Source organism: Aptenodytes forsteri, unplaced genomic scaffold, assembly GCF_000699145.1.
Source record: "Aptenodytes forsteri isolate BGI_AS27 unplaced genomic scaffold, ASM69914v1 Scaffold174, whole genome shotgun sequence".
In the NCBI taxonomy this organism is placed as follows: domain Eukaryota; kingdom Metazoa; phylum Chordata; class Aves; order Sphenisciformes; family Spheniscidae; genus Aptenodytes; species Aptenodytes forsteri.
Window position 1 is genome coordinate 612,765 of NW_008794603.1, and position 24,493 is coordinate 637,257.

Consider the following 24,493-nt stretch of genomic DNA (forward strand, 5'->3'; position numbering starts at 1 on the left):
ACAATGAGAGAGAGCCTAATCCCAAACATGCCTTTCCTGCAGTCACTCTTGCCTTTAGCATTTAAGAATTTGGTTAACAAAACTTGGTATATGTACATTGTCCTTGAGCTGCCAATCCCAGAATGTCTCAGGAAAAAGGTTTTTATTTAAATCACTTGCCAAGCTAAAAATACATCTATAAATGCTCTTACTGTAGAGATATGTTTCTGGGTCTCTCGTACACGCCGCATTTCAGGTGTATCCAGTACATACGCAGCTTTGCCTTGTACTTGTTTTCGGAAACTATCCGAATAAAGAACCTGCCAGATGAGAAAAAGGAAGTGAGCACAGGGCACAGAACTATTTCTGCATCATGAGGAATGAGCTGTACTGAAGCAACCTGGCAAAGAAGGAAAAACAAAAAACCAGCAGCCACTGTGTTGGTGAATAACATTAGAATGCAAAGCAAAATTCTTTTTCATAATTCTATGAGACATGGACAGCTCTGGACTTGATCCCAAACATCCTTTTTCTTAACTACAAGATCCTTACCTTTCTTAACCTTGTAACAACAGGTAAAGGTAATGTAGTAATAATGTTCCAGGTAATATCTTCGTATATTTGAATTGCACCTCACTGACTTTAGTGAAGTTATCAGTGTGAAACAGATGACGTAATTAGATCTGTATCATTGAAATAGTACAATTTTTGCTGGGTTTGTAGCGTTTCTTTTTTGAGCGATAGCAGTTGCATCACGCTTCCGTAAATGTTTGTTTGCAGATACTGTATTACTGGATTTATTGAGCAAGCCATGACAACATTCCAGGTCAGGCTGGACGGGGCTCTGAGCACCCTGATCTAGTTGAAGATGTCCCTGCCCAGGGCAGGGGGGTTGGGCTAGATGACCTTCAGAGGTCCCTTCCAACCCAAACTATTCTGTGATTTGATGATCTGTTCTGTATATAGACATTTACAGGATGGGGTATGACAGGATTTACCTCTGGAGTAACAGGTTAGCAAAAAGGGGCCTAAAGAAGACGACCATTTCCAGATTTGTCATGTTTTTATAGAGAATGTCAGAAATCTAACATAAAACACGCTGTTACTGAAGTCATACAGTAGAAGACCAGTAAAAACAAGATATTTGCAAGAGACTTGAAGGCAACATATGTTATTTAAAATTCAACTGTTGTTTAAAAAAACCAAACCAAACTAAAGCAGTTAATCACACAGAAAGAAATAGTTGCAGCAGAAAATAAAAAGCAAGTATTAAAGGATTTGATTTTAGTATGGTTACTTAATACTTCCAAACTAGATAGCGAGGTAGTTATGTTAACATCTGCACTGTTAATTTCAGTAAGGATTTCAGGGATTGAAATGTTACTTTTTAATGTATTATCATTTATTGGCTGAATGAATAGAACATACCGAGCTGATGTTTTCTTGATTGCGTTTAGCTCTCTCCATCTCTGGAGTCATTGGTGTTGGAGTTCCTTTTGCCAGGTGTTCCTTGTACAAAACCTACAGTGTAGAAAAAGGTGTCCACAAATCACACTGGAATAATTCATAGCTCATTCTGTAAATGGTGTTATTGTTTAAGCATACTCATCACTGCAGGGGTAGAAAAGATCTCGGGAAATAAAGCATCTAGAAAGTTATTTGCTAGAGCAAAAGGTAAAAATCAAAGGGAAAAATAGGCAAAAATAAGGAAAACTGAGAAAATAAGGCTAAATTAGAAGTGGAGTTTTTGTTCAGAATGGTTATTTTTAATATAAGGTGGTTGTCTTTCTTCTTTCAGTACCGAGCTAATGTGTTCTTGATTGCGTTTGACTCTCTCCATCTCTGGAGTGACCGGTGTGGGGGTTGCCTTCCCTAAGCCTTCTTTGTATACAACCTACAGATCACAAAGTAATTCAAAGTCACAAATGTACAAATTAAAACCCGTAATGTTACTGGTTTTAGAGTAAACACCATCCGTTATGAAAGAAAAAAAAGGTTGGAGGAAAAATAGTATTAAAAAGTTAATTGACAAAAAAATATTTTAGGTACTATAATTTTAAAGAGATGACTTTCATAGTTTGAGGGAAAAAAATTAGAGGGTTAAATAAAACCAGGCAGACTTAAGTTATTAACAAAAAGTGCTCTATCATATCCCCTTTATTTCTTCCAGACAATACCGAGCTAATGTGTTCTTGATTGCGTCTGACTCTCTCCATCTCTGGAGTGATAGGTGTGGGGGTTGCTCGCCCCAAGTTTTCTTTGTACAACACCTGTGGGATACAGAAGATAAAATTAGAGGGTTAAATAAAACCAGGCAGACTTAAGTTATTAACAAAAAGTGCTCTATCATATCCCCTTTATTTCTTCCAGACAATACCGAGCTAATGTGTTCTTGATTGCGTCTGACTCTCTCCATCTCTGGAGTGATAGGTGTGGGGGTTGCTCGCCCCAAGTTTTCTTTGTACAACACCTGTGGGATACAGAAGATGTATCCGGTATCTTAAAAAAAAACCAAAATCAAAAGGATTTGAACACAAATTATTACTTTGTTATCAAATTTCAAAAAAGTTGTGACTGATTATGATATGCAGCACTGCACAAAAGCCAAACATCTACTGCTGTAAGGAAGGTTAAGAAAAATAAACTGTAAAAGAAAAGCTTGTTATTTTTCTGGTTAACAAATAAGGACTCTATCCAGCTTACAGCTATGACGATGGCTCCATAGGCTTGGGGAAGCTGCCTGTGGCCCTAGAGAACTATTTAAGAAATGTTTTATCTGCTGTTTTATCTACATTTGAAGCAATTTCTGACCTTTTGGGGAGGGAGGAGGGAGTTTTGTTGCCACACGGACATTGGGCAGCCAAATAAAGAAGGGTATCAAGGATGGGTGTCTGGTATCACTGCACCATTACACCTACACATCTCCTCAGTCCGTGAGGCCACCTATCGCTGATACGCCATCCAGAGCAGGAACAGTCTCGTTCCTTTTGTGTTATTCTGTTTAAGGCATCCCAAGTCACCTGTCACAGCAATATAATCTCACATGGGTCAGAGAGGTGGGATTTTTCAGGGTGGGGCGGCTAGGTTTCTTGATTGATTGGTTTTCACTAAAGTCAAATACCCCTGAAAAGCCAATGAAAGCTTAAACACTAAGCATAGAGAGAGAGAAACCTGAATATCTTCACCAAAGGATGCTAAGCTCTTATTATTGTCTGGATAGAGCCCACAGGTACACAAAACGAGTTGTAGAAAAGGCCTACATTTCTGGATCAGACTGTTAACACTAAAGTAATCTTATTTTAGAAGAGGAGCAATTAATTTGCAGAAACAAATATATCTTTTTTTTTAAATTAAAATCAACTTTCAGTAGGTAGTTAGAATGTTACTTTATTAAGATATAAGCACAAAGGAAAAAAAGAAATATATCTATTTTAAGGTACCGAGCTAATGATTTCTTGATTGCGTTTGGCTCTCTCCATCTCTGGAGTGATTGGTGTTGGGGTCACTTTCCCCACATTTTCTTTGTACAAAACCTACAGGATACAAAGGAGTATCCAAAAGTCATTAAAAAGGCACCACCACCACCACCACCAAAAAAACCCCAAAACAACATACAATATAGCTTTTGAATCATTACACTTAGAAAGGGTTAGATTTGGGGCACAATGCTGTTCCCAAAAGAAACAACGGGAGCTTTGCCATTAGTCTACTAGGATGCAGAAATGGACCCTGTATGGAATCAACTCTGCATAAAAGCACACTTGTAGTAAGAAAGGGTTAAAAAGAAATTGCAGAGAAACAATATCCATCCCAAAAAAGGTCAAACCTAGTTCTAGTAAAATCCTGCTTCAAACAGTGTTAAATAGAAGGTATTGCGATTTGCTTGTAAGCACAGAAGGTAGGAGGTTTACGCTACATGGCAGATTCATTTTATAAAGTTAGAAAGCACAGATTACTAAACTGCTACAGTTATGTTAAACACTTCATTCAGATCTTTAGGAACTGGTTTCCTGTTAAAAATACCGAGCTAATGATTTCTTGATTGCGTTTGACTCTTTCCATCTCAGGAGTGACAGGTGTTGGGGTTGCTTTCCCTATGTTTTCTTTATACAACACCTATGAGACATAAGAAAGGAGCCAAAAGAAAGCAACAATAAATAAAAAGCTATCCGCAGACAAACTTAAAGCCAAAGGCATTTTTTTCTTTTAGTTATTTTCTCAGGTCCTATGTATTATACATTTTTAAAGAAGGTACTTAGCAATATTTTACTAGAGAGTAGGGTTTGGCATATTGCCTTTTTAACTACAGGATCACTTGTAATAAATAGTGTAAGTAAGTACTACATAAATGAGACCACAAAAATACCATATTGAGGGGCTGAGGATGTTATGAATATGTAAATTATAATTTAAAAAAAAAGTCAGCATTGCAGAGAAAACGAGTGAAGTTTGTTAAGTGTTTTTAGGAGTAGAATAGGGCATTAATATCACTCAAGAAACAATAAAAACTGTAACAAGTTAAAGTCACCACTGTAAACTACAGTAAGACATGAGTAAGAAGTAATCACTGATGTAAGCTGCTTTAGAGCTAGGGTCAGCATTATTTTGGAACAAGTGTTACAATGTCCATTTATTAAAAGTGTTAAAATGTTCTTTTAAACAGAGTTAAAGGGAACTTTTTTTCTTAGCAAAGTACCGAGCTACAGATTTCTTGATTGCGTTTGACCCTCTCCATCTCTGGAGTGATAGGAGTGGGGGTTCCAGTCCCCACGCTCTCTTTGTACAACACCTGTGTAGTAACAAGAAGCATCCAAAAACATAATCACAACTCAATAATAATTACATCCAACATGAAGTCAAATATTTAAGTCTGCTGGAGCTCAGGCTGCTCTAATGTGCCCTAAAAGCTACCCCTGGAAGCAATGAAGACTGGATTGCACCCGTGAGGGTCTGAAGGCAAAGAGGTCTATGGTTTTATCTTAGCCGGTGCAACAAATCCAACAGAAGCCTTCTTACGTCAAATACATTTTCACGGTGGAGGAGAGCTTTTAGACTACCACTGAAGCCTGCTAGAAAGTCAGACCCTCCCTCTTCCATGATAACAGCGTTAAAACACGAAACTGATAGAATTTTAAAAAAAGAAAACATATAGAAAAAGGAAGTTGGAACAGGGAGGAAAATGGTTAAAAAATATTTAGGATAATGTAAATAATTACATATGTGAAGAAGTGGTAGGTCAGTAACATGGGAAAATATAGTACAGTGAAGAAGAAAGGATGTTTTTATAAGTTGATTACATGGAAGTAAGGAGTGGAATTGTTCATTTTTAATACAGGTTAAAAAGTTCTGTTTAAGTGGAGTTAAAGGGAATACTTCTTTTCCTCCACAAAATACCGAGCTAATGTGTTCTTGATTGCGTTTGACTCTCTCAACCTCAGGAGTGACAGGTGTTGGGGTTCCTGTCCCCAGATCCTCTTTGTACAACACCTGTGGGGTAACATGGCTATATTAAAAAAAGAAAAAAGGAACAAGCAAACAACAGTAACACGCAGCTTGCTGAGAGAACAGCCTGAATATTTTTCAAAGTCACTCTGAGCCAAAGCTTGGAATAAAACAGATTAAAATGCTCCTCAAAGCTATACAGCTAAACACTAATACTCTGCAATACCTTCTCTATTTGCTTCTCAGGAGCTATACAGAAGAACTGTCTGTGCAACAGTAAACCGTTAAAGACTTCCTAAAGGCAGAAAGTATCAAATACAACACAAAAGGAATAAAGAAATCAAGTCTGTTTCATTTACCCATTCCATAAACATCACAGCAGGTTACACTGGCATGTATTAGAGCACTGTTATTCTGAGGTCATAGCCACAGATTTGTATCAGGTGCTGAATAGTTTAGTTCTCATATATAAAGTAAGTAAAATCAGAAAAAAAAAAAACCAAACCACCACACAAAACAAAGACTCAAAAGAAAGGTGGAATTAAAAGTTATTATTAAGATGACATAATAAAAAAAGAGGAACAAGAATGATGTAAGTAACAATTATAGAGGAAAAAATCTCAAAGGGAACAGGATATTATTTTTTGTGTAAGTTGATTATAGGGGAACAAGAATGGCTTTTTATGTGTTAAAAGTATTTTAAAATAGATTAAAAGGGAAATTTGTGCTTTTCAAATTCAAAAATACCGAGCTAAAGTTTTCTTGATTGCGTTTAACTCTTTCAATCTCAGGAGTGACAGGTGTTGGGGTTCCTGTCCCCAGATCCTCTTTGTACAACACCTGTGGGGTAACATGGCTATATTAAAAAAAGAAAAAAGGAACAAGCAAACAACAGTAACACGCAGCTTGCTGAGAGAACACGCAGAACATGAGAGGTGTTTTTCTGAGATGCCCTGAATAAACATAGGGATTAAAAAATCCATAAAAATAAAAAACTAGTTTAAAACTCTGAAGATAGAGTTAAACACTAATATATCGGTATGACTTCTACTAGAATGCTAGAATACCTTCCTGACTTACTTAAGTGCTTCTCAAGGTGGACATTTAAAACTGGTGAGTATTTAGAAGATTAAAGTCTTATATAAATTATAATGAAGTATATTATTGGCTTTTCACCAGCAGTGAGGTAAACTTCTTCCTGACCATAATTGAGTCATTGGAGGACCAGGTCCTAATGCACCTTCCTAAAAGTTCTTCTGTATACACACCCCTCAACATGTGTATACAGCGTCGTGTGTCATCCATTCCCTGAGTGAAACACTATTTGTTGTCCAGAGTTTATCATCAAAGAATCTAGCTTGCTTATTACAGGAAGGACACAGAGACATGGTCATAATAAAGGCGTATGTGTGAAAATGGTACCTGAGAAATTATAATTACTAGTGCTCTCCTATCTTACATGACACTTTCCTCACGCCGAGAAACATCCTAATGCTACTACTTTTTTTACCCTGCAAACCTGTGCTATCACCATATCTAGAGCAGTTTACACCAGCTGGAGATTTGGGCCACCGTCTCTGTGCAACAATATTAAAGACTCCCTAAAGGAAGAAGGCATCAGATACAATGCAGAAGGAATAAAGAAATCAAGTCTGTTTCATTTACCCATTCCATAAACATCACAGCAGGTTACACTGGCATGTATCAGAGCACTGTTATACTGAGCTCATTTTCACAGATTTGTATCAGGCAATAAATAGTTTAGTTTTTATATGCGGTAAAACCAGGGAAAAAACCCAACAACCAAGGATTGAAGTGATTAACAAAAGGAAAGCAGATATTAAAGAAAAGAATATGTTCAGAGTCAAAAGAAAGATGGGAACACAGAATCTAAAAGTTATCATTAGTAAGATGATCTAGTCAAAACAAAGTAAGTAACAATTATGGAGGAAAAAATGTCAAAACATGGGGAACAGGATATTCTTTTTTGTGTAAATTGATTACAGGGAAATACAAGAGTATTTTTTTGGTGTTAAAATTATTGTAAAATAGATTAAAAGGGAAATTGCTGCTTTTCAAATTCAAAAAAATACCGAGCTAAAGTTTTCTTGATTGCGTTTGACTCTTTCAATCTCAGGAGTGACAGGTGTTGGGGTTCCTGTCCCCAGATCCTCTTTGTATAACACCTATATAGTAACACGGGAGTTTAAAAAAGTTAAGAACAAAAAAAATTACTGCATTTGATGGAGGTAACACATGTAATTTTTATGCCAATTAAATATACTAGAAAGCAGGAAAAGTTAGGAAGTACAAAACAGTTAACAATTGTGATAAATGCAGAGGAAGTCTTCTGATAGCTAGAAATACTGCATCCTAAATTCTTAGATATGCTTCAACAGAATAATAAAGCATTAGAGGAATGGAATTAAGCAAATAAAAAAACCAGTGTTTTTTAAAAATGCAAAATACATTAAGCTTCACAAAAAAAGCTTTAAAAATTAAAGGACATGAAGGGTCAAGTGCTATGATTATAAGAAAAATCTTTTAAAAAAGGAGTACAGAAAATATAACTAACAATGACTAAAAAATTTAATAGCAGGAAGGGGATGTTTCTATGTTTATAAGTTAGAGAGAGTAGAAAATTTACAGGTGTTAAATAGTTATAGGAAACTTTTTTCCTTAAATGACAAAAAAGTACCGAGCTAAAATTTTCTTGATTGCGTTTGACCCTCTCCATCTCAGGAGTTACAGGTACTGGGGTTCCAATCCCCAGCCCCTCTTTGTACAACACCTGTGTGGCAACAGGGAAGTATTAAAAAAAAAAAAAAAGGAAAGGAAAGGAAAGGAAAGAGGAGGACAGGGAGGAGAGAGAGAAAAGACAAGTAATTTAATATAGTGAAACTTCAAAGTATGAAAAAGAGAGTTTTGTCAGCCTTGTTTGAAGGCTAGCAAAAAAAAGTCAATGCAAATAATCAGCTAATCTTACTACAAGGTTTGTTGTCATCTCACCTGGGTGCATATAAATAATGCCAACAAGAACTGCAGGAGTGTTTTGTGCAAAGCATAGCTCGAGCCCTGTTACCTGAAAACTCTTTGCATTTATGTCTTTTTGCCCAAAGGAATTTCCTTACTCAAACAAAAGATCTTGAATGAGCAGCTTTGCCTCTCAGATTTCTGAATAGGCTCACCAGTGTAAAAGAGAGCCACGATGACCTCAGAGACAATTAAATGTAGCGAAAATTTTAACAACAGTGGCTTCTCTGAACTGTCCTATTAATCTCAAGTCAGGACTGAATTTCGTATCAGTCATGTCTGAATTGGGTCAGAGTGAGTCAAAATTAGTCCTAAGCTGCTCTAATTAAAACAGAAATATAGAACAAAATTATGATGTAATGGTCATTTGACTGGAATGTGTTAGGAGTAGAAACAATCTGGATAGAAATTCATTACTACAGTAATTTTTCCTTATACATGCAATTTTCGTCATTTTTTCATATTGCAGTGATATGAGGATGCCACCCAGGTTTTCTTACAAAGACCTGTAGGATATAAGAAAGCATCCAAAACAGCAAAAACAGGAAAAGAGACAACACACGCTAGTTGCATTAGGTTTGCTTCAGGAAGTGTTAAGAGTTCATTTTTCATTTGCAGTGCAACCAGTGTGGTGAGTCTGAAGACTGTTAGGAGGATTGACTTTGTTATTGAGGAGGAGAGTGACATCACTCAGACTACTACTATTTCGTTGGGAAGAAAAATAAGGTACTGCTTAACTGCTTTGAGTAAATGAGGTTAAAATCTCACAGCTGGAACAATTTAATGACAATTAAGTTAGACTGAGTGAAAAAGCAAAAAAATATAAGGTACTGACAGGGTTTTAGTGATTTGATTAAGAAAGGGTTGTTCAAAGTTCAACAAAGAACTGAAAGAAAAATTTAATATGGAGGAGTTAAAGGGATTTGATTTGCATTTGTTTTATTTAGCAATACCGAGCTAATGTTCTCTTGATTGCGTTTGGCTCTCTCCATCTCTGGAGTAACCGGTGTGGGGATGCCAGTCCCTAAGCCCTCTTTGTATAACACCTGTGAGGTACAAGAAAGTTTCCACAAAAAAAAGCACTCAACACAGGCAAAATCATTAAATCTGACTATTTTGTGAGTTACGTTTAGCATTAGGATCACTTTTTAATTAATTTCACACTTGTTCTAGAGGCAAGTATTAAGGAAGGGGCTGATGGCTGATTATTCTGTAAATACATAACTACAGATACTAGAAGATAAAGGGTTAAGAAAAAACAAACATGGAGAGAAACACCACGTTAATGTCACAGCTTACTTCCAGTTTTGGTTCTTAAAAGAAATGCGTGTAAAGTTGTAAATCACCAAAAAAGGTTAAAGCACAAACAGGTGGAATATAAATGAGTTAAGAATATTGCCAGGGAAAAGACAGGAGCAGGGTGAGATTCTAAACCATTGAAGAAAAACAGATTATATGTTAGGATGTTATGCAAAAATAAGTTGTTATATATTTTTTTTTTAAATACCGAGCTAATGTGTTCTTGATTGCGTTTGACTCTCTCTATTTCTGGAGTGACAGGTGTTGGGATACCTGTCCCTAGGTCCTCTTTGTACAATACCTGCAGAACACAAGCACCCAGCAAGGTGAGAATATCATATTCCTTCCACAACTACAGTACATTTGGATAGATAATTTACCTCGTTCATAGGTAAATATAATCTGGGATTATATGTAAATATGTGCACAATTTATCTTAGTGTGCATCTTTTTAAGTACAGTCACCAGCTCAGCAAAGTACTTAATGTCTATGTTGAGGTGCTTGAACACATTGAAGTCAATGGAATACTTCATTATAGTAGGTCACAAGTTTAAATGTTCTGCTGACCTGGCACGAAAGGTAGGCATGTTCTGCTTTTCATCTTAGTTTAGGAAATGTAATAGTATTACTTTTCAGGCAGTCAGCATTTCTGGAGGTTTGGGGGTTTTTTTTATGGTGTTAACAAACAGCTGAACCTTTTATAAACATGTTTAATATGAAAATACTTAGTTGTGGGCTCCATTTCATTTTGATCTCTGTGACTATTTGTTCGGAACACCACTATTTTACTTTGCTTTAAGTCTCCAGCAAGAAAAACAATAGAGTTTTAGCTCTCATATTATTAGATTTAACTTAACCTGTAATTGTTTCATTTAAAAAATTACATTTTTCATGAAAGAAGTTGCATAGGAGATGCCTGGGTTGGTTTAAAACATAATCATGTAGAAATACATTACAAATGCACTAATGGTTCTTCTGGCAACTAGTAAAATGCTTGCAACAAAAAGAGCTAACAAAAAAAAATTCACTGCTTGATGTCATTGAAACAATGAAAAAATACAAAAATAAAATGCTCACAGCAAGGGAAAACAAATTATGTAAAAGAAAAAAAAGAAGAATCATTTGAAGAAACAACCCCATTGTGCAAAAGTGAGCTGTAAAAAACATCAGTATCATAAACAGCTCAAAAGGGAAACAGTACTTATAAAACCAGGAATGGAAGATCGTAAGATACTCATCATATGGGTGTCACTGCTCCTCAGCATTGTATAGCAAACATCTGAGGTACCAATAATCACAAGACTGTATCCTGCCTCCATTGTGTATGCAGAGATCAAAGTAAAGCAGTAGTGGCTCAAAATCAGGAGAGCACGTTGTGGTTATTAAAATCTATACTTAACTAGATATGGGAAGAGCCAGGTACTGTTCCCACTTATAATTGTCACTAGGTTTTGTGACTACAAAAAAGGCTCCAATTATTTTTTTCCACAAAGTTCTCTCTAGCTGATCCATTTTTTTCAGACTAATTGTAAGACACCATCTGGGTATTTTTTGTTTCTAGTTCTGTGTTTAGAAAAGATCACAGAAGTAATACAGGGAAGTGGCTGACTCTAATGATCACTGCAAAATTCAGATATTTGAACTTCCTGCTGCTGAATATAGGGATTTAAGAGATCTGTTCTCTTTTCAACAAAAAATACCCACAAACACTACCAAAGTTTGGAGCTTGAGCTCTGCATGAGTATATAGGTAAGTAGAAAATATCGGCCATTACCGAACTGATGTGCTTCTGTGTCTCCTTGACACGTTTCACTTCTGGGAGATCAGGAATTGGAGTTCCTTTTCCAATATTCTCCTTGTATTTAATCTACAAAGATGCAGACATCAGAAAGAAGTAAAAGGACTTACATTAAAGCACAGCTGACGCAGGTATGTGTAAGAAGTTACATGAATAAAGAAACACAGGTCCTTTACACTTTACAAACTCATTCAGATCTCAGGTACAAAATGTATTCTGATAGGAGGAAATCATCAAGGAGCCTTCTATTAGTTATCTGATAGCTAACTCTGCCACACTTCTACAAAGCAGTTTAACAATAACTCAGCTCAGGGTAAAAAAGCAGAGTCTTGTTTGAGCCAGATTTTTTCAACTGAAACTTAAAATTTGGGTATCTAACATCTCCCAGGAGCTTAATTTCAGCAAGAACAAACCCCCTGATTTATAACAACTGCACCATTTCAAGGTTTCTTACACTGTGTTCCAAAAAATTGTGATATTAAAAATTTTAAATAATTTCTAAAAATTTTAGCCTAATGTGAAATAGGCACCTAGAGTCATATGTGGATACATAAAGAGCATTATCCTGATCTCGAGAAGACTGAAAGTTTAAAAGATCTCATTGGCTTTAACATGAGCAGAGAGTTGCTGTTAAAGTATTCCCATCATCTTTACAAGAAATCTGTTAGAAGGTGACTTTAGCTGTTGATGAGATGTCACTGTGAATGGCACTTTACTAAAAGGGTTTTCTAAAAACAAGTGTAAATACCTTTGAACCTGATACCGTTTGGTCTTTCTACCAATGAAAGAATTTTTGATTTGTAAAAATCTATCATATCCAAAGGTGAGAGTCATCATACAACATTTTAACAATTACAGTGCTATTTGCATTTCTACTTTAGCATAACAGAAAAAAAGAATAGCATTTCACAAGAACATATTTAACATACTATGCATGAAACAAATTGGCTGAAATGTTAGTATCTTTTATACTGAAATGATGTCAGCATTCAAAAAAAGCATGAAAAAGATTTACAGGTTTCGAAAGAAAAGTAATACATACAATTATTCCAATTTTAGAGTGTTACAATTTTTTATATAATATAAAAGCTTTATGAGACATGCTTTTGTAAGGCTTTTGACACCGTTTGCCCCGGCATCCTCACAGACAAGCTAACAAAGTTTGGGTTAGGTAAGTGCACAGTGACATGGACTGAAAACTGGCTAAATGGCCGGGCCCAGAGCATTTTGATCAGTGGCACAAGGGCCAGTTGGAGGCAAGTCAGCAGTGGTGTACCCCAGGGGTCACAACTGGGGCCAATACTGTTTAACATCCTCACTAGTGACCTGGATGCCACGACAGAGTGCACCCTCGGCAAGTTTGCAGAGAACACAAAACTGGGAGGATTGGCTGATAGACCCAAGGGTTGTGCTGCCACCCAGAGGGACTTCGACAGGCTGGAGAAATGGGCTGAGAGGTATCTCCTGAAGTTCAACAGAGGGAAATGCAAAGTCCTGCACCTGGGGAGGAATAACCTCAGGCACCAGTACATGCTGGGGGCTGACTGTCTGGGAAACAGCTTTGCAGAGAAGGACCTTGGGGACCTGGTGGACAACAAGCTGACTGTGAGCCAGCAATGCACCCTTATGACAAAGAAGGCCAACGACATCCTCGGTTGCATTAAGGGCGCTGCCAGCAGGTCAGGGGAGGTCATCCTTCCCCTCTACTCAGCACTGGTGAGGCCACATCTGGAGTTCTGTGTCCAGTGCTGGGCTCACCAGTACAAGAAAGATACGGACTTACTGGAGCAAGTCCAGTGCAGGGCCACAAAGATGAGCAAGAGACAGGAGCATCTTTGATATGAGAAGAGGCTTAGAGAGCTGGGACTCTTCAGCCTGGAGAAGAGTAGGCTCGGGGGGGAACTTCTCAATGTGTATAAATACCCAGTGAGAAGGAATGAAGAGGAGGGAGCTACTCTTCCCAGTAGCGCTCAGTGACTGGACAAGAGGCAATGGCCACAGATTAAAAAAACAGAAAATTCAATCTGAACACAGGAAAACAGTTTTTTACTGTGAGGGTGGTCAGACACTGGAACAGGTTGCCCAGGGAGTTTCCACAATATCCTTTGAGATATTCAAAACTCGACTGCAAAACTTGACTGGACATGATCGTAGGCAACCTGCTCTAGCTGATCCTGCTTGGGCAATGGGGTTGGAGTAGATGATCTCAAGAGAACCCTTCCAACCTAAATGACTCTTTGATTCTGTGCCAAATAAACTGTGTTTGCGATGAGATTAAAAATGATGGCAAGAGCTTTCATGTTTTAGAAATGGATTGTAAGTAATAAATTGAAATGTTAATCATTAGAAAGATTACTGTTTAAGTAACAACAGGCAAAAACATTTAGAAAGTAACCCTTAGCTGGATGGATTATTGCCAAGCCACTGTTAGCAACATTTAAGGAAATAAGAAGGGGAAAAAATTATTATTTCAAGTTGAATTAGCACTGGTAGAGTATTAAAAATCAATTCTTTTGTACCGAGCTAATTGCATCCTGGGTTTGTTTAACTCTCTGCATCTCTGGTGTCTTTTCAATAGTAGTTCCAGTTCCAACATCTTCTTTATATAAAATCTTAACATTTAGAATGAAGACAACAAGGTTAAGCATACAAAACACAACATTATTTCTTCTAGAGAGTGAATACAGACTCATGACAGTGATTTGTACACAACAGTGCAGGCCGAAAGCCAACTTGGAGGATTATCTCCAGTCACTGCCTTATTGCCTATCTGCAGTCTGTCCTACTACGAGTGCCGTTCATGCAAAAAAGGGGCTGATCATTTATATATGTAGTCAAGCATTTTAAGTAGAACGTCAAAACATTTGTAGGCTAATTTTAGGATTGAAGACTAGTATTTGTTCTAATTTGTTCCCTTTGTTCTAATTTGTTTTATTATGTTTTACACAAATGTCTTCCACTTAGTTACTTACTATGCTAATGGTGCTAGTGGCAAAATGATACAGCAGACTTTAGGCACTTCATGGTAATATATGAAACGTGAAACAAATCAGGCAGACAGTTCACTTTTCACTGAAAGAAGACAGTTGCAACACAACAAGAATACACTACTTACATGGTAACAGGACAAAAGAAAGGTAGATACTAGTAATACCAATTTAAGTACAGGATTGATTGTTTAACTATATCACAGCTATGTACAAGTGAAAGTGTGCAATCAGGGCGCTCCACAAAAAACAGTAGATCAAAAGGGGTAGCAAAAACCAGCTAAATCTGCTTAGAATAAAATTAGTTTTGTTTGAAAAAGTTCTTATACACATTTAAGCAGATCAAGAACATAAGTACCTGTAAGATAAGAGCCAAAAATAGTTATTTCATTAAACATAGTAAACTGTATTTTTTGGAATGAGAACTGAAAACAGAAAATAACTATACCGAGCTGAAATTCTTCTGGTTTTCTTTCACACGCAGCATTTCTGGTGTGTCTTGTACAACTGTAACTTTTCCTTTACTGTTCTGTAGGTCCCACTGATACTGAAGCTGTTGAAAAAGTTAAAGTAAAATGTCAAATGTTGACTCTATGCCATGAAAATTTACGCACAGAGTTTTGTTTGAAGATGAGGGAAAAAAAATATTTTCAAGTACACCTTATAAGGAGGTCATTTTAACACCATCATTAGTGATATAAAGATGTACCACAGTTACAAGTATTCTCATTTAAATTAGCAATAGGAGATCCTTAACTAGATTCACTGAAAAATCTTGAAAGGTGCCAGATTGTATCTAAAACAATTAAGCCTCAACAATGAAGGTTAAAGATTTTAAGTCAGATTGTGGAGTTCTGTTACTGACCATACAGTCTTGCAGGTAGTCCCACTGACAACAGACAACTTCTGTAAGTATAATTCTCTATTACTTGCAAAGGAATTGTCAAAGCACTGCAGCAGGAAGTTTTTTTCAAGAAAATTGCTGAATCATTTTGGTTTCCTGTGTAATGCATAAGTGGGCTGCTGCATACATAGTGGACCCTCTAACTGAAGATCCCTGAGAATATAAAGGCAGCCTAGTTGGGATTAGAGTGTGACATCGGGACCTTATTAAATGAAAAAAAGCTGAACATTTTTTATTAGTTGACAGTAACAGCAATTATTATTTATATACGTACTGTGCTAAAGTTCTTTTGATTCTCACGGACTCTCTGCATTTCTGGTGTGTCTGCTACAGGCACATAGTATGGCATGGTCCTTTCTGCATCTTCCTTATACTTTTTCTGATAGAAAATACAAAATATATTCCATTAATACAAAAGCCGTAATAAACAATCTGGCATCACTTATTGTTGCATAATGACCACCTTTATGGAAATGTGAATACTTCTCTGTCTGATATAAATTCAAATTATGCCTCTGTGTAAGATTTATTTGAAATGTTAGGTTACTAAGGAATAGGAAAATTAAGCTAAATCTACTTAGAACAAAATTAGCTTTGGTATTGCAAAAGCAATAGAAATTCTTGTTTCATTTTATACAGTATTAAAATAAATTAATTTCAATATTGAAGTGGAATTTCAAAATAAGAGATGCCACAACACAGCTCTAGAGAAATTTGTTTTTCTGGTGTATCTCCTGAATGTTGCGACAGGTAGTTATTTTGGTGCTCCAAATTAGTATGCACTCGAGGTTCGCACATGAACAATGATTAAATTGCTTTACTCAAGATACCTGGCTTGAAAGGTTCTTGACCTGCTGGGCATGAATAATCTCCGGAGTATCAACAACGCTGGTGTAGTTGGCTTTCTCCATTTCTGCCAATTGTTTGTATTTGATCTGTTGGGGAAAGCTCACATTTAGGTGCCTTAATCATATCTTGACAACAATTTTCTTTTGGTTTAACCAGAAAAAAACTGTTAATAAATTTTCCTTTAAAGAAGACATCAGATGTGACATATGAGATATTCACACAGACCTGGCTGGCAATATCAGTGGCATTCTTTGCTCTCACAAAATCTGGTGTCTCCAAAGCCAGTTCTGTCAGACCTTTTCCTCTGATTTCTAATTCCAAGGCTTTTTTATACTCTTTCTGCAGATGAAGACAGTAAAAAGATTCTTTGTCAATGTGAATGCAATACCTTTAGCAACTTCAGATAGTTTCATGATCACACCACAAAATAGGAATACTACTAATATAAACTCACAATTAAACACACAAATGATGTCATTAAAATGTGTACTTTATGACTTAACTCTTGAGAACAAACAGCCCTACTCCAGCAGTAAATGGAACACACTACAGGCCAGCTCTATTATGGTCACTCTTCCTTCTCACACTAGTAATCTCAGAGTGTAAGTTCCTTTAGGTGATCGGTGCAAAACAATAACTTGTACAGAAGAGAAGCGACAGAGAGCGAGCAGTGTGTGAAATGCATGTGGTAGTGAAGAGTGGTCACAGACGTTTCACACTGAGCATGTCCAAAAAATCCAAGATGTCAGGATTCTCTGTGATGTTTTGGACCCTTTGGAATGAATACCCTCCCTAAAAACTCAGTGCTGCAGCAGCCACTCTTCCCAAAGAGATCTTCCACTAAGGTCTAAAAGATTTATTTTTTATAGATTGGTATAATTCATACCTCTCTATGCCAACTCTGCTGAACTTAGCTGAATATGTCTAATATTCTGGTAATAAAATATAGGCTCTTTGAATAACTCAAAAACTCTGCACTACTAAGTACAAAATGCTCGTCAGTAAGGATGCTTATCTTAAGACTATTTTGTTAAGAAGCAAAATCATAAGTAACACTAAAAAGTTACTTTTTTCAGCTTTCAGCCCGATGATGTTAAGGCTCTTAAAATATGAGCTAACCTTATCCTATGAAAACAATCGCTATGAAATATTTATTATAGTAGTCCACCACATAAATAAAGTGGCTGTTAGGTTTGCATCCTGACTGTCTGCTGGCCACCTCTCTCCATCAAAGTGGGGAAGACTGCCTCGGCCATCAGTCCTGCAGTTGCCAACTGGGCACCAGTCCTGGGCAGGGGGAACTGTTCATGAGCATGTATTTCTGACTCATCCATCAAGCATGAAGCATTCAAAAAGAGCTCTTTGCTGCACAGCACACTTCCCAAAGCAGAAGTATGCCAGTCTGGTTCCCTCATTGTAATCCCTTTCTGATCTCTCACTTTGCTTTTTGTTTCCTCAGCCTTGGTCCTTAGTTCCTAATCCTTGGTAACTGCTCCCAACTTAAGATGCCTAGTTTACAAAACTGACACCTCTGGTTCCTATGCTTAGCCTTGCTGCATCACAATGCTGGTTTAGTCTATCTCTCAACTGATCTGACTGTTGATCGCAGCACCTGTTTCCCACCTATTTTCCTCACAGTAACTGCAAAGCCAGAAAAGAACTCACTTAAAAGTTCAGGCTCCCAGTTTTATCCTTAGTCACCCATACACATTCTTTTTTTCTCTCTACTCAAGAGCTTGAATGGGGAATGACAAAGTTAATGTTCCCCAATGCCACTGGGGAATGACAAAGTTAATACTAGTGTTATATAGCCATAAGCATTTATCAGTTGGAGGCTGTTACATCCACTCAGGTATTTTCCAAATAGCTTTTGACATACCTCGTTCAGGATTTGAGTTGCATTCTTCGCTCTTAACATGTCTGGAGTCTCCTCTAAAGCTGTTAGTCCTTTACCTTTGACACCTTCCTCCAGATCCTTCCTATACTCTTTCTGCAGAAGAAAGAAAATGAAAACTGCAAAGCCAGACTAAAGAGAGTTCTACACTCTACAAATTTCTTGCAAAAATTAAAAAAAAAAAAAATTCCAAAAGAGAAAATATTTTTTTTAAAACAACAAAGAATATCATATAGGGTTATGTAGGAACTACTGCAACGGAATAGAGTATAGTAAATATTGTTCAAGATAAATTGCAAAGGCACACACATATACACCCTGCTACGGAACAGTTAGGCTGATGAATGTCAGAAAGGGTCACAGTAAATATGAATACAGTTAACTAGCAATGAAATAAATGTCCACAGCAAATTAGATCACAACACAAAATATATGTAAACATGCTTAATGTGAATGGTTAGGAAAAAGAAAGTGGTGAAGAAGAAATGCTGCTGAAAATACTTAGTGGAATTATTTAACTTGACAGAGGAAATAAGCACAGAATAACTGCTACCTACCTCGCTTGCTATTTTGGTTGCATATTTGACATGTAATAAGGATGGTGTAATCTCCAAGCCAGTAAGGTTTCTGCCCTTAATGGACTCTTCAAAGTCCTTCTTATATTCTTTCTAATGAGAGTAAGAAGAAAAAAAGCAAAATAGCAAATATTTATTACATTATTTTTAATTATGTGAAAAACTACGGGGAGGATGGAGCAGTGTTTTGGTATTAATGTCACAATGACAATCTGCTACAGTCAATGCCGTGGGCACCTAAAGCAATACATCTTGTTTCTACGAAAGCCTATGAAACAGCTCATTACTTTCAATGGAAATATGACCTGACCCAGCCTTTTTTTTTTTCTTTTCCTACTTATTTGTATATGCAGAGAAAACATTCAATGGAATCACTCAAACATAATGACTAATGGCCTTATACAACTGTTTTTCAGCATGTATAGGTCTTCAACTGTGACAGATCAAGATTATACTTCAAACAAACAGAAAAGAACTGCTTGAGGAAATAGAATGACAGGTCAGCAAAGAACACTATGACAGTAGAGACAAACAGGAAATAAATGGGTTTCTCAAAAATAGAGTTCTGAGGTGAAAAGAATAATCAGGGTACTTTCTGTGTATACCGACACACATACTATAGTAGTGTTGCAAAAGTTTAAGCGAAATGTATTTCATATTAAATTTCTTCTAAAGACTCAAAGACTTGCTTAAGCTTCATTTACTGATAGCTTCTTGATGAAAAATTACAGATAATATACACTTCATCGTGACACGGGAAAGCTTCATGAATTTTAAATGTAGTATTTCATAATCAATATAAAGAAATGTGATATAGCTATAATGTGTCTATCAGCATGCACAAGATGCAAGTATAATTGCCTGTCTAAATCACTGTGAAAGTTTTGCTATAAAAAATAAATGTTAAAGTTTTTTAGTCTACCAGTATTGATTTTAACTGTACCTCACTCTGCATGAGCTGAGATTCCTTTGCAGTAAGGTATGTTGGAGTTTCAAAGTCCAACATAGGTTTTCCTTTCTCCTTCTCATACTTTTCTCTGTATTTCACCTGAGAAGAAAAGAAAAAAAAGTTACCCCCCTAAATAATCAAAGAACCAATTCATCGACTAGTATGTGCCTACTTTAGTCAAGAGATCTGTGGTAAAAAATTAATGTCTAATACTGTTTACCTTCCTGAAATCCATATTATTGACCATAAAATGTAAAATCAAAGGTCAGGCTTGCAGCAAAATGTGTGTGGCCTAAACTACTGCTGATTTATTTCCTGTTGCAGAGAATAAGAATAAGAATCTGCAGGTCAGATTTCAAGAATTTACTGATCACAAGAAGGAAGACAGGTAGCTGTAAAAATCTAACTTGAAGGCACTCAGACTGCTCATGACCCTGGCTGAGTTCAGCCAGTTACATGTTAATGGATTGCTGGAGTGTTAGTGGCAGGGCTTGAAAAGATGCAGTTTAGTGACTTGCTAACTAATTCTGTGCATTGAGTGTCCAGGAAGTAAAATGTCCACAAGGATGAAGATATTCTTGCTTCAAGTTATAGCATCCAGCCTTTAGGGCATCAATTTTCAGACTGCTGCATGAGGTAGTGCTATGTCTTTGGCTGAGACAAATCCTGATCTCAAACTGGAGCAACAAGTAGTGACTTAAACTTTAACTACAAACTGATTAACAACCATTTCCTTATAGTCCTTTGCTGTGTAACCTTTTTGCTCTTCCATGCCATGCAGCAGAACAATAACTATGGCCCTTTGTGTTCTAGCAGTAATTTCTCTCTTGCTTTAGAGTCAACAAATACCTGGAATAGAACCTGGAATAGAGAGGATTAGAGGCCAAATCAGAGTATGAATTTCTCTGGAATGATTCACCATTTGCTGTGTTCCAGAGGGAAAAAATGTCAGACACATTTAATAGCAGCACTAGGTATTGTTTTGGTTAAAGCAATTTTGGATGCAGAAAAGGAATGCAGAGGTCTCCTTTGTATCACTTGAGGCTAGAATGGATAAAGCAGTTGAAAATATACTGTCAGCAGCAACCCTACTTCTTTCAATTTCCAGTTTCTGTGATTACCAGGTCCTTTTTCCTATAGACGAAATCACCCTGATAAATGTATTATGCTGTCTAAAAAGATCCATATACAACAGACATAAGTAACTGAGATCTACTCTAGAATGAAGAAATCATACAGATATTTTACATGTGTTCTAAACTTGCAAATGTGCAAATATTTCTCATTGACTTGTTTACTCAGGTGTGCAGTGTTTATAAAGCAGATAGGCAGAGAGATTGTTTTATACTGGAGAATTTGCTAGGATGACTTCAGTGATGGAGACTGGTACTCAGTGAGTGGGGTTAATGAGAAACACATGACCAACTTACGTGGCTCTGTAGTTCTGATGCCTCCCTTAGATGAACCTGCTCAAGATTATCTGGCACCACATGGTAGTGACCCTTACTCTTCTCATATTGCTTCTTGTACTGGTACTGAAGGGAAGGTGTCAAAAATCATCTCAATAAAAAAAAAATCCCTCAGCAAATTTACTTCTTAGGTCCAATCAAAGCAACACTTCAATGGAACATCAAAGAGAAATTAGAAATACAAAAAGCAAAACAAAACCAAGAAGTTTAACTCCCAGTATCAGATATCACTTCTAAAGATGTGGTGAACAGTTATCTTTTTTTGACCATTTTGATTGCAACAAAGATTTTTTCAAAACCAGGATTAAAAAAAGAAAAAGAAAAAAGAAAACACAGTGGATACATGAAAAGGCTGTACCAGGCAATAATGATTTTTGTCTTATTTCAGTAAAATTATCAAGTATGTTGTTAGGCATAATTCTGTACATTTACAACAGGGGGATGTTAAACATAAACATGAAATGAAAAAACCAGACAAAAAAAAAATTTAAATATAGTAAGCAGTAAAGAAAAAAGCAAAAAAAAGAAGAAAATAGTATTTGTTAGTGTGATGCAATCAGTTAAAATGTAATAAAGAATCAATTCACTAAAAATTATTAGAGGATTTAAAATATTAGCAGTTCTACAGCTAATAAAGATTTCACTTCCCAGAGGACAAATGTGGCAAAGTTGCTAGTTAACTAGGAAATAATCATTAGAAAGTAGAGGAAGAGATCACTACCAGGTGATGTCCCATCAACAATAACAGAGGGAGTACTTGTTACAGAAACAGTTAGCAGAGATCAATTCAGAGTGGAATCAGTAGTAATGGAAAAATCAAATGGATCTGGGATTAGTTAATGAGCTTACAGCGCTGGCAAGTTGGCTTGTGCTCAGGACATGGTTCATGATCAGCGATTCAGACATGTCTGTGACAGGCTTATGAAGTTTCTTTAAATCCACCTTGTATTTCACCTGCAGGTAAGAAAGGACAAACAACATTAGAAAAGGAGACTGCTAATAAAATCTGTGATGTTGAATGTATTAATAACATAAAGGAGGTCTTTGTTAAAGAAATTTGAAACTTTTAATTTCCCTAGAGGAAAAGCACAAGTAAACGTACCTCACTAGCCATGTTGTGAGCATCTTTCATTGTCTTGTAGATTTTAGCCTCCTTTAAATCATACTTTGGCTTTTTACCCATCTCTTTGGAAAAATTCTCCTTGTATTTCACCTAATTAAAAAACAACCAGGTATTACAACTGTTCTTGAGTACTCACTTGTTTGGCTGCAGAAAGCAAAGAGACCCTACTTCAATGCTGATAGTAAGCAGAAGAATGGAAATGTAGTAACTTGAAGGCATCCACTGGAATAAAGGCTATTTTAAGGATGACCTGACATGGAAAGAAAATCTACATCTGTATTTACAAAATACCACTTGCAATTTTTCTTTCAGTGCACAGGTTACATCTCCTCATTGTAAAAATAACAGACATAATCAAGAGAAGTACGTTGACAAAATACAGCTAAATTCTGACCCTCAGAGATGAAGAATTTTTCACTTGATGGGAACCGTGCATAGATAAAAGATACCCTATTTCACAAAGAGACAAAAACTGACACAAGCATAAAGAGTATTTAAAAGAACTTTTTATGTTACTCTTGGAGAAATACAAGCTTTAAAAACTACCTCAAGACACACTAGCACTGAAGATGGCAATATATCAAATACTTTTACATATACTGTTATACACATATTGTGTTCTGTATAAATCAGAGATGAAGAAGGATGTTAATGATCACAAACAGAATAGTGATACAATTAATTACCAGAAATTAGATTACGCAAGAGGCTTAGTAACACTTCCAAACCACATTAGCATCAGCAAGGTAAACCATAGCGACGTAAGCCATAATATTCCAGCAGACCCAGGCTGAAGGCACAGAAATGTTGAAAGGAATGAGAGTTTTGCTAATGACTTAAATGAGGGCAAGTCCTTCATTCATCATGACTTGCCCCATCCCACTGCTGCAGGTGCAGCTAAAGGCTAATCCCTCACTATTTCTTGTAAACCTACAAAAGGGACGGTTCCATTAGGAATATTTTGGGTTTATTACCTTTTTTGCTATCAGAGATGCATAAAACTGTTTCAGAAGAGTTACTAAGAGTGCAAGAAAAACTCAAAGTATTAAAGATTAAGTTCTGGCTTCTCTAAATGGATCCCATAGTTAGTATGTATGCTCATCACCATTAGAGTAAACATCAGTAGAAAAATTCTGAGGATTTGTCATGCCTTCCCTGTAGTAGTATTCTGCCCGGTCTGGAAACAAGTGAGGCAACATTTCTTTCTGTTTACCAGTCCACATTTCCTTGGAGACACTTTATACTAAATAAGCTAGCAACCCCCATCCCTGGTGTAAAGAACAAGAACTAAACAACCGTCATCAGTCTTTCTGAACCAAGATAATACTTACAAAAAGCATGCAGAAAGCATAAGACTGTGGCTGATGAGGAAAAAGGATTAATGGTTCTTCAGAAAAAAAACTGATGTCCCAAGCAATATTTATGTGAAAATTGAAATGAAAGAAATAAAATACTGAAGAACCGATAACTAAGTTGAGGAACTCAACTTAACTCTAGCTGACTCCTGCAAGAGGGTTTTTTATGACAATTACAGAAATGTAAACAGATAACTTTATATTAGTAAGAAAAGAAAGATGATTGAATGCAGAATTAAATCACATTCCACAATCACATTTTACACTTCGAATTCATTGTCATATTCTTATCCATACAGCACCATATGGTTCATGCTGGATACCACTGTTGCTCTTTTGCTTTGCAAAATACGCCAACATTCAGATAAAACACACAGTGAAACAGGCAAATGCACAAATTATATAGCTGCTCTAGGAAGACAAAGAATATTAACATTTTTGACATAGAGGAATCAGTGTTGGTTCTGACCTCACAAAAATTAAAATCAAGCAGAAGTGTACTAGAATCTGTTAAGTTTTGCAAGCTATGCAACATATGATCAAGATCAGACCATCATGCCAAAGAGTTCACTTTTTTTAAGCCCAGAAGAAATGTTACTGGAAGATCTATGCAAAATTAAAAGCAAGCATGCCAGACAGGCAGATGAAATCCAACTAAAGAAAGGCAACTGGATAAACAAACTGGACATAATGCTTCATAAAGAAGTAGTTTATGAGAAGAAATGTCTAAGAGAAAAAAAAAATTAAAGATTATGCCAATTATTCTTTGCTCCATTACTGCCTCTACAATAGTTAATTTTCTCTCAGAACCAAAATAATCTCATCAAAACATGTTT

General features: G+C 36.4%; 1 protein-coding gene across 31 annotated transcripts in view; it reads right to left on the bottom strand.

Moving 5' to 3' along the window:
- NEB (nebulin) overlaps window positions 1-24,493 on the bottom strand; it is a 136,443-nt gene that overhangs the window by 3,543 nt on the left and 108,407 nt on the right. For 10 of the 31 annotated variants that reach the window (XM_019470416.1, XM_019470440.1, XM_019470434.1 and 7 more), the window contains 21 exons: window positions 22,282-22,392; window positions 22,029-22,133; window positions 21,141-21,245; window positions 19,705-19,809; window positions 18,744-18,854; window positions 18,172-18,282; window positions 16,518-16,631; window positions 16,274-16,378; window positions 15,718-15,822; window positions 14,988-15,092; window positions 14,072-14,164; window positions 11,529-11,621; window positions 9,962-10,054; window positions 9,408-9,500; window positions 6,169-6,261; window positions 4,676-4,768; window positions 4,003-4,095; window positions 3,420-3,512; window positions 1,781-1,873; window positions 1,408-1,500; window positions 192-299 (listed from right to left, as the gene is read on the bottom strand). In XM_019470416.1, the coding sequence (XP_019325961.1) occupies window positions 192-299; window positions 1,408-1,500; window positions 1,781-1,873; window positions 3,420-3,512; window positions 4,003-4,095; window positions 4,676-4,768; window positions 6,169-6,261; window positions 9,408-9,500; window positions 9,962-10,054; window positions 11,529-11,621; window positions 14,072-14,164; window positions 14,988-15,092; window positions 15,718-15,822; window positions 16,274-16,378; window positions 16,518-16,631; window positions 18,172-18,282; window positions 18,744-18,854; window positions 19,705-19,809; window positions 21,141-21,245; window positions 22,029-22,133; window positions 22,282-22,392 (2,115 nt within the window). Of the gene's footprint in view, window positions 1-191; window positions 300-1,407; window positions 1,501-1,780; window positions 1,874-2,284; window positions 2,450-3,419; window positions 3,513-4,002; window positions 4,096-4,675; window positions 4,769-6,168; window positions 6,262-7,514; window positions 7,608-8,119; window positions 8,213-9,407; window positions 9,501-9,961; window positions 10,055-11,528; window positions 11,622-14,071; window positions 14,165-14,987; window positions 15,093-15,717; window positions 15,823-16,273; window positions 16,379-16,517; window positions 16,632-18,171; window positions 18,283-18,743; window positions 18,855-19,704; window positions 19,810-21,140; window positions 21,246-22,028; window positions 22,134-22,281; window positions 22,393-24,493 lie in introns of those variants that run through there. The other 21 variants (XM_019470414.1, XM_019470413.1, XM_019470424.1 and 18 more) reach the window with 21 other exon arrangements.